The sequence below is a fragment of the Vipera berus genome (assembly GCF_964194415.1).
Source record: "Vipera berus genome assembly, chromosome: 3".
NCBI classification, from domain to species: domain Eukaryota; kingdom Metazoa; phylum Chordata; class Lepidosauria; order Squamata; family Viperidae; genus Vipera; species Vipera berus.
Genome location: NC_138204.1, coordinates 34,538,262 through 34,556,538, shown reverse-complemented (window position 1 = coordinate 34,556,538; position 18,277 = coordinate 34,538,262). Strand labels below are relative to the sequence as shown.

The 18,277-nt window shown below is 38.4% G+C and overlaps 1 protein-coding gene across 2 annotated transcripts in view; it reads left to right on the top strand.

The window, feature by feature from the left end:
* Positions 1-5,651: 5,651 nt before the first annotated feature.
* Positions 5,652-18,277, top strand: part of MMP24 (matrix metallopeptidase 24) — a gene marked incomplete at its 5' end in the record, with an annotated part of 41,891 nt that continues 29,265 nt past the window's right edge. The window contains one exon of one of the 2 annotated variants that reach the window (XM_081322446.1): positions 5,652-5,774. In XM_081322446.1, the coding sequence (XP_081178572.1) occupies positions 5,652-5,774 (123 nt within the window). Of the gene's footprint in view, positions 5,808-18,277 lie in introns of both variants that reach the window. The other variant, XM_081322445.1, reaches the window with a different exon arrangement.

The following is an 18,277-nucleotide window of genomic DNA, read 5'->3' as shown; positions in this document are numbered from 1 at the left end:
AAGGTATAAAAAGCAAAGGAATACTGTTCTTTCCAAAAACAAGTTATGCAGTGAAACAACAAAAATATTCCTCTTTCTTTAGCATATAATGGCTTCTTTTGACAATCTACATCCAAGCTATATTATTTTAAGATGACATCAAAGACTTTCTTCAGAACACTGAACTGCCACCCCCTTTGCAGCACTTGCCTCTTTATGTATTTCCTAAAAAGTGTATTGTACTTTTATTTATTTTTATATTATGAGCCTCCCAGAGTCCTTTGGAAGTTCGGTAATTCCTAAATCAAAAGAAATGAATTGTAGTAAATTTATGAAGTTACACTGGGTGAAAATATAGACATGGAATCTTTAAAAAGTCTTTTAAAATTAACTACATATTTCAAACTCTCTTGTTCTACATTTAATTTGAAACATTCACATAGACATTCAGTTGGATAGCATACAAGTTTAATAAATCATCATCATCATCATCATCTTCATCATCGTGGAAAACTCCTTATCAGCCTACTAGAGTATGTTTTAAAAGATGGATTCATATATCAACTAACCCAAATGAGTACATGTTGTGCAACTATGCCAACACAAAACAAATTACTTTATGATATAACCTGATAGGGGAAACTAGTCAGTATGTTCATAGTACTTAATATTTTCAGAAAAATTATCTGAATTGCCAAGCTGTTTTTCTCTAGGTACTTCTATAGATCTGTTTATTCTACTTCTATAGATTTGTTTAGAAGGGACGCGGTGGCTCAGTGGGTTAGGACACTGAGCTTGTCGATCAGAAGGTCGGCAGTTTGGTGGATCAAATCCCGAGTGCCGCGTAACAGAGTGAGCGCCTGTTACTCGTCCCAGCTTCTGCCCACCTAGCAGTTCGAAAGCGCGTAAAAATGCAAGTAGAAAAATAGGGACCACTACGGTGGGAAGGTAACAGCGTTCCGTGCTAGTCATGCCGGCCACATGACCACAGAGACGTCCTCAGACAAGCGCTGGCTCTTCGGCTTTGAAACGGAGATGAGCACCGCCCCCTAGAGTCGGAAATGACTAGCACGCATGTGTGGGGGAACCTTTACCTTTACCTTATAGATTTGTTTATTAAACCTTCCTGAATAAAACAACTTCAGTTTTCTAAAAGGGCATATTTTATGGGGGGGAAAAATACTTGTTTCTGTTTTGTTTTAGCTTACCAGAAGCTCAACAACTACAAGCAGTCCTTGACTTATGTCTCTTTGTTTAAAGAATGGTTCAAAGTTTGCAACAGTCTTGGAAAAAGTGCTTGAGAAGCACTTGGATAGTCAATGAAGAACGCCAGATGTTGGTGAACTACAGTCACTGGCTCTGCTGGGGCTACTAAGAGACTTCCACTTTTTTTTTAATATAGAAGCTCAGTAAGTTGCTGTAGCTGGAACAATTTATCTACTTTACCCTTGCTCAAAAACAAATACTTGCTGTGAAAATGTGGATATTCTACTTATGTTTGTCTTAAGACTGATTATTTGATATGATTCTTAATGGCTATTCAGCAGCTATTATAATTTTCTTCTTTTCTGTTAAATATTATGTTCTTTATACATCTAATTATGGATATACAGTATGTGTGAAAGAGCATATATATTTTCTGCTATTCATTAAGAAAATCATATTTATCTACATTCATCCAAGAACAAATGTCTCAGAACTAATAAAATAAATCCTATATTGATTTTACAACTGATGGCAGGTGATGAGGTGAAAGAAATTATATGAATTAATAGCAGTTTCTTCATAATCTTAATAACAGTGGGCTAATGGAGCAGTGGGCTAATGCCTCCTTAAGTAACACCAGCTGCCTGCAATTAGTGCAGGTTCGCATCCCACCAGGCTCAAGGTTGACTCAGCCTTCCATCCTTCTGAGGTAGGTAAAATGAGGACCCAGATTGTTGGGGGCAATTAAGCTGACTTTGTAATAATGCCGCTTGGGGGGGGGGTGTATGAAAGCCCTAATAAGCAGGCATATACATAGAATGAAGGCTACTGCTAAGCTTGTAAGCCGCCCTGAGTCTTCGGAGAAGGGCGGGATATAAATGGAATTAAAAAAAAACAAAAAAACAAGGGAATGTCAGTATTGGTATTTTAACTACTAGCATTCTGCTTATTCAGACACGTCTACACTTAAATCTCAGTTGGTCTCAGTGATAACTTTCAACTAATTTTAAACATTAACTAATTTTAAAATTATGTACCTTTAATTAGTTAATTAAAATATATGCCTACTGTCTTAAAACCAAACTCTGGGTGGCTCACAACCAAAGCATAATGTATTTAAACAGTAGAAACAAAACAAAAATAAAGCTAGGAACAGAAGAAACTGGCACTACAATCAAACTTCCCAATGCAGCTCACAATAATATCTAACTTTGACTTCACCCTATTCCAGGGGTAGGCAACCTCAGCTCTTTTATGACTCATGGACTTCAACTCCCAGAACTCCTGAGCCAGCCAGGCTGGCTCAGGAATTCTGGGAGTTGAAGTCCATGAGTCATAAAAGAGCCGAGGTTGCCTACCCCTGCCCTATTCCAATGCTTGAGGGAAAAGCCAGCCCTTGAGTGCTTTGTGGGAAGTTAAAATGGTAGGCTTTCAAAGGGAAAAGTGTTCCATAGGGCAGGGGCTGTGACAGAAAAGACAGATTTTCTATTTCTTGCAAGATGGTAACAATTAAGAGACTTGGAGCACGCCTACTCTATCTGAACTGATGGGATGGGTGGATATTGTCAGGGCAAATTAGCCCTGTTACATTTTATATATATAATTTTTATTAAAAACTTTTTTTAAAAAGTTAAAAACTAATACAAACTATAAAATAAGGAAGAAAAGAAAGAAGAAAAAGTACAAGAAAAAGGTTAAGGGAAAATAGAAAAGATAAAAACGAGACTTCTGATATTCTTCACAGCAGTTATAAGCACAATTATATTTTAACCTCGCTCTCTAAAGTTACACCGTGATATTTTTTATATAATCTATCAAAGCATAAATCACAAGTTCATTTTTTTCATTTTTATACTAAGTCGAAAAGAGTTCTCCAGGCATAGGCTGAGATTCATAGGCTAAGATTATAGAAAAGTCAATACCTTAGTGCCCAATGTGGAATCCTCTTCAATGTCTTGTATCTGCTGTGGCGGTCTCATCTGTCATTGTCGCTTCCATTTGCATTCTCTCCAAATCTTTACATTTTTCCAATCTTGCTTTCAATCTGAATCTCTGCAGTTTAAAAGTAAAAATCACTCTTTCCAATTTACTGGACCTAAATGGAATTTCCTTCTGTTTAAGTTTGTCAGAAAAAGTACTCAAACTGGAATTTCCTTAAGTAAAATTACATCTGTAATTCGTTTTGTGGTTTTATGTTTTTTTCAAAACACAAACACCTGCTTTTATTTTAGAAACGTTGCATTAATACTAGCAAACTTTCTAGTGGAGGGAGACGCAAGAACACAATCTTTGCTGTTCATCCTTTCAGCTTTCTGTACCATCTCTCGCACTGCTGCAGCAAGTTACTTTTCATGGGCACACAGAACTGCATGAATGAATTGCAGAGATGGCCTTTCTTCTTCACAGAAGAAGAATTGTAAGTGCTTCTATAAGGCAATCCATAAAACTGCAAAATATGGAAATCATCATTTTTGACTATAATCAATTTAGTACAATATGTGCCTTATTGATTGAGGAAAGAAAGGAATTCCCATGCTATAATTAATGTTCTAAAAAGGAAGATAGCTGGAGCTTTGTCCATTGCACACTACAGATACTATTAATTTGGAAGTCTGACATTCTTGGAATTTCATTTCCCCAGGATTTGCATTAACACGGACTACGTTGACTTTGCCCAAATGTAATTTTCTTCATGACTACATGTTGCAATCTCAGTCACATAAGTACTAATATCTCTCAGAAGTAACATATTAAGAAGAAATATTTGCAAGGTAACAGCCTGTTAAGATGGCATTAAATATATTAAAAGTAAACTATTACTTTAAACATGCAGGTTGTTTTACAGTAGTTTTAAAGTAAAATTTAAGTATTAAAAAAAATCTAAAATTACACCCAATATCTATCTCAACATTCAGGTAAGCACGTTCATCTTTTTTCTAAATACAAATTTTTCATGTCCAAAATTATTTTTCAATTATTAAGTAACAGATGAAGTGGATTTTCTTCCATGAAAGCTTATACCGTTATACAGCATTTAGGGTGCAATAATATGGTCTCAGCCTTTGTAGGTTTAAGTTAAAGCATAATATCTGTGTTAAGAATATCTGCATTTAAACTCAAGTTATGAATACCTATAAATACCTACACAGGGCTAAATACTCTCTTCTTATTTATTCAGTCAATATGCTGGATATATATTGAGGAAGGTATTTACAAAAATAGCATGTTTCTAAACCTGCAGGTAGGAACATCAGTAACCTGCACTGTGCTGATTAACTACTGATAGCTGAAATTGGAAATGAAGTTTTAGTAAGAAAAGTGGAGCAGTGAACAAATGGGATTAATGTTAAATATAAAGAAGACCAAACTACCATAATGACAACAGGACAGTACAACCTTGGAAATGACAGTTAAGATATTGAAAGTGGTTGATAATTTCTGCCTTTAGGATTGCCTCTCAACATAAAAGAATCAGTAGTCAAGTAATATGCTACAAACCAGCATTTTGTATGAGGTAATGGAAAAGATTATTCAAATGTATCTCTAGATAGAATTATGCAAGCCACAGTGTTCCCTGTGCTACTGTATGGAGGGGAAAGTTGAAGACAGTTGTGGCAACAACACAAAATGAAGTTCTCCTTTCCAAGAACAAAGAGACTGTTTAGTTTTTTCAGAATTAGCCAAGGTTGGCTAAGGGCTTCTACTTGCTGTATGCATAATAAAAAAGCAAACATCTTCACTATTGGCTATGCTGCTGTGCCATGGCATCTCAGAGGAATAAGATAATGTTTTGACTTAATTTTAGCTTCTCATTTCCTAGAACCGAAGGGGCAAATCTTTATGATTAAACTTATTTCAATGGCTCTACTATCATAATGATTGTCATAATTAGGAGCATTTGGGAGACAAAAAAATTTCTTAACAATTTCAAAGTAGTGAAAATGTCGATCATGAATTTTGAGGCTGAAGCTCCAAGCAGGTGGGCTTGATAGGAAGCCAAACCACACAGCACCCTTGTGTGCATCGAACTGAGTCTGAGCTGATGATTGAGTTTGCCTGTACAACTCACCATATTGCAGATTGAAGCCTTTAATTTCATCAATTCAAAAACTGCGTATTGCCGCCCCTACTTTCAACAACAACTCCTAAACGGTTTCCTGCCCATCGCAATCCGCATATCCAAGCTAACTTTTCATCTGTTCAAATCAACCGGTTCTTTTTTTGCTGCTGTTGCTGGGAACTGCGGGCGCCCATTCAGCCTTTTGCCGTCGTTTCTTTTACACCTCCAGCTGGCATAGCTTCCTCTCTTTCGCCACCCCAACTCCTCCCGCCCCTTCAAGACTTTTTGTTATTACCTCAAAGAACTGAGCGGGGTTGAGTTGCATCGCATCCTCATCCCACCTCTCTGGCCGAGGCGCATGCGCGGTCGGCCAGGCCCTGCTCTCCCTGCCTGAGCAGGTGCAGGGATGGGCCCCGCTATGGAGCGGAGGCAGCGAGGATGCTGCGGAGCCCCAGCCTGGGGGTGCCGTCGCCTGCTGCCCTTTCTCAGCGCCCTGCTCTGCGCTTGTGGAGACACTAGCGTCGGTCCGGTAGGGACGGGGAGCAGCGAGCTGCCAGCTATGGTGGGTGCTGTGAGGGAGAAATAAAAGGAGCAGGGGGCCGCCCGGAGAGGCTTTCCATTGCGGTGGAGGGGAGCGCAGCCGGGCGTCGCCTCCCCACCCCAAGTGGTCGCAGCCTGCCCCGCGCAAGATGCTCACCAAGCTGGGCTGAAGAGAAGGCAGGTTGAGTCATCCCTAGAGATGGGCGATGGAGCCATCCATACCAATTAGCCTTCTGTCTGGTTATCAGGGAGGGGTTGGTGAAGATGTTCCCCCTTTCTCTGCCAGCGTGGCTCTTTCCTTACCTAAATGAGGGGGGGGCAGATCGTAGTGCCCCAGTGCTTTGGTGGCGGGCGGCCGTCTTCCTATTTCTCTCTGTTATAAGGAGGAAACAGGGAAAGCGGGGAGAAACAAGGACAGGGAATATTTGGTTGGGTACCACCGTCCTGAATGGGTTGGAGGACTTTACACAGAGGCAGTGATGCAAAACAGTGGAGGGTTGAGTGACTTTCTCCCAGTAGGAAACAAGTGATGATGATACTGCAGGTCAAGGGAAAGCTCAGGTAATTGAAGCTCAGGGATTCAGGGAAAGTAAAAGCGAATGATTTCATAGACATATGAACCAGACAAATGGGCCATTCTTGGTGAGGTGGGGAGGGGTTGTAGTTCTGCTAGACTGAAAACATTTCCTATATAGCCTTAAGGGTATGCTTCCCGTTTTCTATGGATTGACCTGCCAATATACAGTATCACTGTATCTACATATTATTGAAAGAGTTAGTATTGCTTTGTGATTAGCAGTAGAAAAAAACACAAAAAGGAAATCTAGCTATGTCTTCAGATAGATTGGGTTTTTTTATCATTACTGATGATGTGCTGATATAGTAATATTTCTGAGGTTTTCTGCAAGCTTTGATGACATTGTGTGAGACTGCTTCCAGTGGTATCAGCTCAGACAAACAAAAACCATGATGTGAATGCTGCTATTGAAGATATGCAGTGGGAATAATGTCACTTATTTATTAGATTGTTAGACTGCCTTTATTAGTTTATAAGTTACTCAAGGTGGCAAGCATGCATAATGCTCCTTTCCCCTCCTGTTTTCTTCACAACAACAATCCTCTGAGGTGGGTTGCGCTAAGACAGAGCAAAATTCAGCTTTCATGCAGAAGATGAGACTAGAACTGAGAGTTTTCTGACTTCTACTCCAGCGCCTTTACCACTATATCAACCTGGCTATTAAGAAATAAAGGAAGAGTTAGTTACTAAACACCGTTTGTATCACTTGGAAGTATACATTGATAGCACACATTTTTAATGTTTTGGACACCATGAAGAATTTTGTTTCTATTCTTGACATTCTTGAATATGGTAATTTTAAGGTGGTATACATTTATGATGGATCCCATAAATAATAGGAAAGAATAAAGAAAGTCCATTTCCTGATTTTATTTGTATCCTGCCCTTATTATTTTTTTTACAAAACTCAAGGTGATGAGATATCCAACACACCTTCTTCCTCTTGTTTTTCCCACAACGACAACCCTGTGGGGTTGGTTGGGCTGAGAGACAGTGTCTGGCTCAAAGTCACCCAGCTGGCTTTCATGGCTAAGGTGGGTCTTGAACTCAAGGTCTCCTGCTTTCTAGCCTGGTGCCTTAACTACTATTTCCCTTGGCTCTCTTAATAAACTAAGGAAATATAACAAGTTACAGAGGAGTGGTGGCTGGGCCATCTAACTTATATGTAATTCTTAATGCACGACTGCATTTGTACGACCGAATCTTCCCATGGAAGCTGATGCTATGCCCAAAAAGTCTTGCAGTATGACGTTCAGTAAACTTATTTTGAAACTAAAGAAACTTCCTAAAACAGTTTGAAATAAATATTTGGCAGGAGAAAAGATCTGCTGCTCAGAAAAGGTGATTTTTTGTAGAAATGCCAAGTAGTTACTTAGATCACATCTTTTATATTAAATAAAAAAGACATTCTTCTGTTAGAATAAGAAACAAATACTGTAGCTATACAGGTAGTCCTCAGCTTACAACCAGAATTGAGCCCAAAATTTTGTTGCTAAGTGAGACATTTGTTAAGTGAGTTTTGACCCATTTTACGTCCTTTCTTGTCACAATTGTTAAGTGAATCATTGCAGTTGCTAATTTAGTACCACAGTTATTAAGTGAATCTGGCTTCCCCATTGACTTTGCATCTCAGAAGGTTGCAAAAGTTGATCACATGACTCAAGGAGACAGCAACCGTCATGGCTTGGGTCCGGGATATCTGAGGGAACACCTGCTGCCGGCATCAAGTTCCCTTTGTCCAGTGCGCTCCCACAGGGAGGGTCTTCTCAGGGTGCCGCCGGTAAAAGATTGCCGGCGGGTAATGCCCAGGGGGAGGGCCTTCTCAGTGGGGGCGCCTGCCCTTTGGAACCAGCTGCCAGTGGAGCTGAGGACTGCCCCCGACCTCCGTTCATTCCGCAGGGACCTGAAGACCTGGCTCTTCGAGCTCTCTGGCCCAGGCTGAGAATTTTAATTTTAATTGGGGTTTTATTTATACAGGGATAAATTTAATCTTTTTAAAACTTGGTCTTAACTTTTGTATTTTTGGTTTTTAATTACCCTGTAAACCGCCCTGAGTCCTCCGGGAAAGGGCGGTATATAAATGTAATAAAATAAATAAAAATAAATAAATAAATATGAACCAGTTGCCAAGCATCTGAATTTTGATCATGTGAGCATGAGGATGCAATGGTCATAAATGGATATAATTTTTTTAATCTGTTTTTAACTTTTGTATTTTTTGTTTTAGCCACCCTGTAAACCGGCCTGAGTCCTTCGGGAAAGGGCGGTATATAAATATAATAAAATAAATAAATAAATAAATAAATAAGTATGAAAAATGGTCATAAGTCACTTCTTTCAGTGCAGTTGTAACTTTGTACAGTCAGTAAGTGAATTGTTGTAAGTCAAGGACTACCTGTACTTGATTTAGGGGGAAAAGTGCTGATATATACTGATTACAAAAATGATTTTGTAATGATGCTTTATATATGTGAGGGGAGAAGGTAAATGCTATCATTGATGGTTTAGATATGCCTTCAATATGCTTCTTGAAATCTAAATCTTGAAGAAGCCATATTTTGGCCCTTTTTGATATGAATGGAGTATATTAAGCATAAATAACCTAAATACAAGTAGTTCCCAGTTTAAGAATGAGTTCTGTTTCCAAGGTTTGTGTTTAAATCAGATTTGTATGTAGGAATAGTATTTTTGTATGATACCGTATAAGTAGTGTTGTAAAATGAACTTGAACTATTTTGCGTTTAACTTGAATCACTGGGTATTTAACTAGAATTTTGATACAATAAGCTCAATTCCTAACTATGGGTCTTCCTTTAAGCAGAACGTTCTTAATCTGGAGACTTGTATAAATACATTTTTCTGGATGGAAATAAATGATTCTACAAGCATAGAAATTGCTTTTCCAGTAATAGTTTTGAGTGACAGCTAACTATATTCACACATTTAACCTCATACATACAAAAATAAATCTAAATGGTTTGGATATTTGATATGGAGAACTATCAAATGAGGAAGAAAAAATACATAAAATAAATGCTATATTTTTACTGAAAGCTATAGTGGTTATAGTCTAAGAATTCTTTTCAGGTAGCTGGCAGCACACATTTGAGTGATGCTGTTACACATCAAAAAACATTTTAAACATTTGCTACTTGAATTCTAGAAGCAGCTGGTCTTCCTTTAATGCAAGACCTAGGTAATTTACCAACTTAATTTGATAGTATATTGTGGAAATTTTCTCTGGAACACAATTTAAAGATGGCAATATTTGGATGGATTAGCTCTGGATTACTGAATCCTAGTTTGTAGAACCTTTCTCTACTACTCATCTCTGCCACTTACTCTGCTAAATTTACTCAACATTCAGGTGTAATCTCGTCTCCTATTGTTTTAGAGAGGTACCATGTTATAGCCTTTTAAGAAAAGCATCAACAGTAGAACCAATAGAAATGAGAAGTGAATACATTGCCTAGGACAGAGGTCCCCAACTTTTTGGGCACCAGGGACCGGTTATGTAGAGAGAGATTTTTTCTGCGGATCAGAAAAAATGGGGGGACCAGAGGAGTTGTGGTTTTATGTGCTGCCTGCATCCTGGACTTTTCTTGTTTGTGCGGCCCAGTTGATGGCATGCCATGGCCCAATACCACTCCATGGACTGGGGGTTGGGGACCCCTGGCCTAGGGAACATTACTGAGAAGAGCTTTATACATTGGATTGTGAGAAGAATTGGTGAATGGGGAGATTGGATCCTGCAACATTATCCTGGGACACACATTCACTTTCATTTGTGAATGTATTCTTTCTACAGCTTTAAATTGGACAGGGTAGAATCCATATAGGTTGGCATCTTTCTTTTCTTGCCTCTAGAAATGTTCAGATAAGCTCCATAAGTACCTTCAGGAAAATGTTATGTTCAAATACACTAAAACACATTTTCTACTGTAGAGGATAGCTGACTTTGGAACACTTTCTCACAGGAAGTTCAACTAGAACCAACTATGCAAATCTTTTCACACTTGATCAAGGGATTTTTATTTACCAAGGCACTTTAAGCTGATGTGATTGCCTCCACCTTCATTATAGTTTGATAATATTACTACATTTGTCTGTAGTAATAATTGCATGAAATACTTTTAGCAATTCTTCAGATTCAGTATCCAAAAGGAACTTTGGAGTTGGAGACACAAACGTAACTCTTGACTGTGTCACTTGAAAGTTGCTAGGTCATTTCCTGGGATTCCATAGTGGTTTTAAGGTGTTGTAAACAGGTGCTGAATTTGCACTCCCTCAAGCTCTAAAACACTTTCCGGAGATTGAATCTGAAATACTGTAGAGCCCTAGCAATTAGCCCTTGGTGCTGTTTTTGTATTCATTTGTTAAGTAATGTACTTCTTGTAGATTGAAGCAACAGATCAAAGAACATACATTGAAATTGTTTGTCTACATTAAAATTAAATAGCATGCAACCTTTGAAATGCCCGAGAAGCATTTTTATATTAAAATCAATGTCAGCCACCAATTGTGCAAGTTCTCCCACTTAAAAAGATGAGAGAGGCCTGTAATTTTCATCATAGGTATACCTCAACTATGAGAGACAAAATGGGGGGAAAGAATCCAGGAAATCACATTGTAGGATTTCTAACGAATTTATTTGCAAATTATGGTGGAAAATAAATATTTGGTCAATACCAAAAGTTCATCTCAATACTTTGTTATATACCCTTTGTTGGCAATGACAGAGGTCAAACGTTTTCTGTAAGTCTTCACAAGGTTTGCACACACTGTTGCTGGTATTTTGGCCCATTCCTCCATGCAGATCTCCTCTAGAGCAGTGATGTTTTGGGGCTGTCGCTGGGCAACACGGACTTTCAGCTCCCTCCAAAGGTTTTCTATGAGGTTGAGATCTGGAGACTAGCTAGGCCGCTCCAGGACCTTGAAATGCTTCTTACGAAGCCACTCCTTTGTTGCCCAGGCGGTGTGTTTGGGATCATTGTCATGCTGAAAGACCCAGCCACGTTTCATCTTCAATGCCCTTGCTGATGGAAGGAGGTTTTCACTCAAAATCTCACGATACATGGCCCCATTCATTCTTTCCTTTACACAGATCAGTCGTCCTGGTCCCTTTGCAGAAAAACAGCCCCAAAGCATGATGTTTCCACCTCCATGCTTCACAGTAGGTATGGTGTTCTTTGGATGCAACTCAGCATTCTTTCTCCTCCAAACACGACGAGCTGAGTTTTTACCAAAAGTTCTACTTTGGTTTCATCTGAGCATATGACATTCTCCCAGTCCTGTTCTGGATCATCCAAATGCTCTCTAGCAAACTTCAGATGGGCTCGGACATGTACTGGCTTAAGCAGGGGGACACGTCTGGCACTGCAGGATTTGAGTCCCTGGCGGCGTTGTGTGTTACTGATGGTAGCCTTTGTTACTTTGATCCCAGCTCTCTGCAGGTCATTCACTATGTCCCCCCGTGTGGTTCTGGGATTTTTGCTCACCGTTCTTGTGATCATTTTGACCCCACGGGGTGAGATCTTGCGTGGAGCCCCAGAACGAGGGAGATTATCAGTGGTCTTGTGTGTCTTCCATTTTCTAATAATTGCTCCCAGAGTTGATTTCTTCACACCAAGCTGCTTGCCTATTGCAAATTCAGTCTTCCCAGCATGGTGCAGGTCTACAATTTTGTTTCTGGTGTCCTTCGACAGCTCTTTGGTCTTGGCCATATTGGAGTTTGGAGTGTGACTGTTTGAGGTTGTGGACTGGTGTCTTTTATACTGATAACAAGTTCAACCAGGTGCCATTCATACAGGTAACGAGTGGAGGACAGAGGAGCCTCTTAAAGAAGAAGTTACAGGTCTGTGAGAGCCAGAAATCTTGCTTGTAGGTGACCAAAAACTTATTTTACCGAGGAATGTACGAATTAATTCATTAGAAATCCTACAATGTGATTTCTTGGATTCTTTCCCCCCATTTTGTCTCTCATAGTTGAGGTATACCTATGATGAAAATTACAAGCCTCTCTCATCTTTTTAAGTGGGAGAACTTGCACAATTGGTGGCTGACTAAATACTTTTTATTTTTGCTTTAGGCCATAATACAGATCTGTATACATTTATTGTAATGGAGCAATGCATTTTACATTTTTAGATGCTGCACACAATTGTTACTTTGAAAAGCATGTATCTTTCACTACAGTATCTGTGAAGCCGCCGATGTCAAAAACACCTATACAGTAGATTCTGTCCAATATAAAGTTGCATCATAATCCTTCCCACACAGCAACTGTGAATTTGAACTACCGGTAATATAATTTTTGGAGAGGATAGATTTTTGTACATTAGATAATTATTTTCAATGACATATCTGTCTGCAATGCTAGCCGAATATCCTTTTTCATGGTATTATGCTGGCATAGCAGTCAGTACTGTATATTCCAAAGAGACTTGTCTGCTGATGCAGCAAGTATTAGGACTGGCTTGTTAGTCATTGAGGCATACAATCAAAAATGCACTGTGCCCAGAGTTTACATTATAGTTTAATTATTTTAATAGCTATAAAACTGAAATGGTTGCAAACCAGTAGAATATGTCCTGTTCAATCTGCTGACCAGTTCTGCTGCTGACTAGCACTTTGCAGAAAAAGAAGTTGAAGAAAATATTTATATATTACAGATTGAAGAAGATAAGCTTTAACTTGGGAATTGCTTATGATAATTTGTATATTTTGGTTTTAATCCATACCTGACTATGAGATAGGAAATCCCTGCATCTGATTTCCCCTCACTTAGATACAAAATCTTTATTCTTTTGATCATGTGCTGTATAAATGGTAATTATGGTGGTACAGTTTATGAAAAACCTTTAGATGACTAGAATGATGAATGTGAAGGACCTTGCTTTAGACATCAGAATTGCTGTTTATACTTTATAATTGTCACTCCTTAGTTTTTAGAGAACTATTTAAGGTCTATTCATAGTCTTGTGAGGATTTTAAGCTTTTGACCTTTAAATATCAAACTCATAACACAAATAGATTTATAAATTTGTGTTTGTTTCAAAAACCATTTGTAGTCTACTTGAGTTGGGGAGAATTACTGTTGTTCAAAAGTAAACACTGAGCTCCTTTAGGCACACAAACTAAGATATTACCTATAGTTATTATTACAATGTCAAATAAAACAGCACAAATATTATGATCCATGTATGAATTTTTAGTTCATGCATACGATTTGCTATGTTTGATCAAGATTTTAACCTGATTACCACTCTACTTCATAATTATTCTAAAGTATTTATTCAAATAAATAAATAAATGATGGCAGTTCTTATTTTAATGATGAAAAATGGAAAGCATATCTATAAATAATTACAGTGATGTAATTTCTTTGCATTTTTCTATAGTTTTACAATAGTTTGGGGTATTTTTTGGAGTCTTGCTGACTCCTAGTGACTGCCTGGAATAGTCCTTGGAATTTCCTTGACTAGATTTTTTGAAAGTGGGTTGCTGTTGCTTCTTCCTAGGGCGAGAGAGAGACTGGACCAAGGTCACCCAATGGGCTTTGTGCCTATGGTGTGGCTAAAACCCCCAGTCTCCCAGTTCCTAGCTTGGTGCCTTAACAATAACACCAAACTGGCTCTATATTAGTCCACAAGTTTACAATTCTTCTATAGCTGCATCTTAGGAAAAAAGCTTGGGACTGTAATGTTTATTTTCTTTATAGTAATAATTTAAATAGAATAAAGTAAACTCTTTTTTGTAACTCCTAGATTTCTGGTTTTAAGATGACAGCCGTAAAAGTATTTTAAATACACATATACATACATACATACATACATACATACATACATACATGATCGTTAAAACAGACTATTACTTGATACCAAAGTTCAGTATTAATAAATGAGAATAATTGCTTTTAGATACTTAGCATCCTTGCTTCTATCTTTCCCAAAGGCTGTAATAAGACCTTGATATTGCATTTACTACAAGCAAATTAAAATGCTTATCTTAGAATAACATGCTTTTATTATCCTTTGTAGGGACAAATAAAGCTCCTTCTCCATTATTTCTAAATGGACAGGTCACATATAAGGAAACTAAAGTAATATTCATAAGAGGATACTCTATGATGGGGATGTTGTGACTCAGGGTCAGCCTGTGGGTCCGGCAGCCGGCTCAGATGTCTCGGATGTCTCAGATGAGGGGGAGGAGGAGGGTGTGGAAGACGAACTGGCTGATGATGGCTTGGAGGCTTCGCAGAGCCCTCAGCCGGGGCCCTCTTCTCAGCTGCGTGAGCCCGATAGTGCGGAGGATGATGACCCACAGCTGGCCCTGTTCAAGGACGCCCGACGCAGGAGGCAGTTGAGCAGGAACAAACAGAGAAAGGCTGTGGGACTTCTCGGGAGGAGGCACAGGGAGGCCACGCCCTGAACTCTAAATAAAAGGAGTGTTTGGGGAAGGGCTGGTTGCTGAAAGCAACCCTTCCGTTTGAGGATTCAAGTTCCAGTGTTTTTGTTTCTTGTTTGAGTAATAAATCTTGGCAGACGCTTTTCAGCCTCAGACGCTCTCCAGTCTCTACTGTTTGAACAGGGGTTTGCCTTATTGCAAGGCCGGTAGCAGGCTGGTTCAGAACAGGGGAAGTAACCAGTCAGCAGTTTAAAGGACCTTATAGAGGACAGAGTGTCTTTGTACATATGAAAAATATAAACTTTAACCTTATAAGGAAGAACATACATTAAACCAAGGGGAAGTGGATACTTTGTCTCATCCATAACTACTTTTGTCCCTATAGGACAGATCCAACAACTGTCAGATCCAACAATTGTTGCTGAATAAATATTTCTGAATAAATATTTCTCTTTATTGGTTGGCCTCCGTTACAAGTAGTCCTCACTTAACGACAGTAATTTGGACTGGAATTTCCATTGGTAAGCAATGCAGTCATAAAGTGCAATGTCTATTTGTGACTATTGTAATCAGGCTTTGTCTAAGGAACAAGCTTTCTTTTGGGTACTGATTTCCCTGTAAATTTATTGGAAAAGGATTTGCTTTGTTTTATTGGGAATGGATTTGCTTTGTAAGCCTGGAGCATTGGTGTTTTTAGCATCAAAAAGGCTTGTATTTACAGTCCCAGAGAAACACCCTTATTCAGATCTTGCTCTGATCTCTATCCTGGCTTCCCTTCCCTTTTTTGTTTTTTATCCCCAGTATATATGTTCTTTTCTTGGCTTGGTTGGATTTTGATGTCCCTGGATTTTAGACCTTGCTTTTGAAGTTCAGCTTTTCCAGTCTATTCTTTGAACAGATGCCTCTTTGCCCTACCCCGATTATTCTTTATTCTTTACCGTGCTTAGCCACAAGCATGTCTGTGTTCATCCTCATGGTGACTATCTTCACCCAGTGATGTATTATATTTACAAGTTAGATCTGATTGCTGTTGGCTTTCCACCCCATCTTTGTGCTGTTCAAGCTGTGATCCTCTTCATGGACAAATTCTCTGATCTTCTTATGGGATCTGCCTAATCATATATGATTCCCCATAACTTTTCACCTACATTTGTCCTTGACTCCCCAAACAGCTGAGCAAATTGGAAATAGCATTCCTAAACTCTCCCATTCTGCTATTAATTCTTCCTCCCATAATCCCACCTTCCATTTACATCCTCGACTTACTACTATTCATTTAGTGGCTATATGAAGTTATAATAGCACTAAAAAAAGTGATTTACAATCTTTTTTCAGACTTACGACAATTGTAGCATCTCCTGGTCATATCATCAACATTCAGACATTTGGCAACTGATACGTATTTATGATGGTTGCACTGTTATAGGGTCAGGTGTTCACCTTTTGTGACCTTCTGACAAGCAAAGTCAGAAGCCAGATTCAGACTCTGCCTTAACAATTAATTTTTAAGTGAATCTGGCTTAACAATTAATTGTTAAGTAAATTAATTATTAAGTGTTAAGTGTTATTAATTTAATAACTGCAGTGATTTACTTAACTGTGGCAAGTAAAGTCATAAACTGTGGCAAACTCACTTAACAACTGTATTGCTTAGCTATAGAAATTTTGGACTCAACTGTGGTCATAAATCAAGGATTTCCTGTACCCTATCTCCTGCTGAAAGTTTTTCCACTCATGATCGGTTTTTTATTGCTTATGAACTTCTTCCTCACCCTGATATTCAGTAAAACCCCACTGCAAGTGCTGATTTTTAATTTTATACTTACGTCACTTCTTGCCACACTCCCCCTGGGAAACAGGGTGCTGGATATGTGGGCATGGATACGTGGGTATGTACTCCTTTTGAATGTGTTAAATTAAGTTCTTTGCTTCCCTTTGTTTCTGCTCAAGTTGGTGAGTTACATGCTGTGACTTAAGCTTGTCTTTTAACCTCTAGTTCCTCTATTAATATTTATACAGATAGCTGTTACTGTTTTGAAACTATATCACTGTGGCCGTCTTTGCCAAAACCATGGGTTTCTCACATCCTCTGGTTCTTTGATTCAGAATGCTGATTTGTTTCCATTTTACTTAGGCCATTCTTCCCTCTGCTGCTGCTGATATTAAAAGGCCATTCTCAATGGCAATGAACTTGCTGATTCTTGTGTTAAATATACTGGTCTCCTGTGGTTTCCATACCAGGTACTTTCCTACCTCTTTTTTTATCTTTGCTGTCTGCTCAAAAACTGGACCCAGCCTGGAAGAACTAGATGCAAACAGCATATTTTCCTAGCCCTCAGAGAATTCTTCGGGCTCTGGATGGTCTCCTGCTAGGAACGACTGAAATACTTTGCTTAAAATTGTACTACTTAGTGTTTATTCCAGGACCATTAAGAATATAAAATCTTCAGTTGTGCTTATTAATGAGCAATTGTTTGATTATTGTCAGTTATTTAGGGAATTTGTATTATTTATTGAATACCAGTCGAATTTGATGGGCAAAGCAAGGGGCGTTAGAATTTGTATCTTTTCCCCAGCTGCAGCTAAGAATTTTTTTTATATTTGAAAGGGCTTCTTTTGCTTTCACCTCTATAATTTCATCATAAGTAAATATTTTCTTCTTAGCAGATATATCAAAGCAGGGATGTTAGGGACAATAGCCAAATACCAGATATTCTTCATAAAACTATAACTATTGTGATCTCCCTAGTCAGTTCTTGTTTTTTATTCTTGTGGCCCAAATTGAGGCCAAAGAAGCCACAATATGAAGCAAGACAGTCCTTCAGTATTGCTGAAAGCTCTGGGTTGCAAAAATGACTAGAGTTTGAAGTTTTTGCATCTCTTTGCTGTTGTCTGGTGGGTATTTGGAGTTTAAATGCAGATCTGGTCTCCATTATACTAAATATTTATTTTTGAAGTTATCTATGCATCACCTGATTTGGTTAGGTCTATGAGGGTTACTTTGCATTTTTTGTTATACATTCTAGTAAGGGTCATTTGGGGTGTGTACCAGTGTATTAGCACATGGCATTGTGGTGTAGCTTAAAATGTTATTTTCAAATCTAAATAAAAATAGTGCAATATCCCTTACCTTGACGTGTGATTAGTCAGGACAGATTTTCTCCTACAGTACGAGTGCATCTGCTTGCTACTAAGAGGTAAGGAAGTATATAAGCAGGTCATTGATAAGATACCTTTATGTTCTATCAACCTCTTATTCTACACTATTTTACCGAGAAATAGATTGAATTTATTTAAGTTGTGGTCTTTCCCAATGCTTGACAAATCTGCAACCAATCCAACACAAAGATTTGCAACTATTGTATATTTTATGTTGGTGATGCTTTTTATGGAAAACCTAGGTAATGATATCAATTAAAATTGCTAAGTTCTCACACCAGATTTGATGCAGACAAAAGGCATTATTCCTGTATAAGTAGACGGTATTATAAAGCTTGAGAAATTCCCAA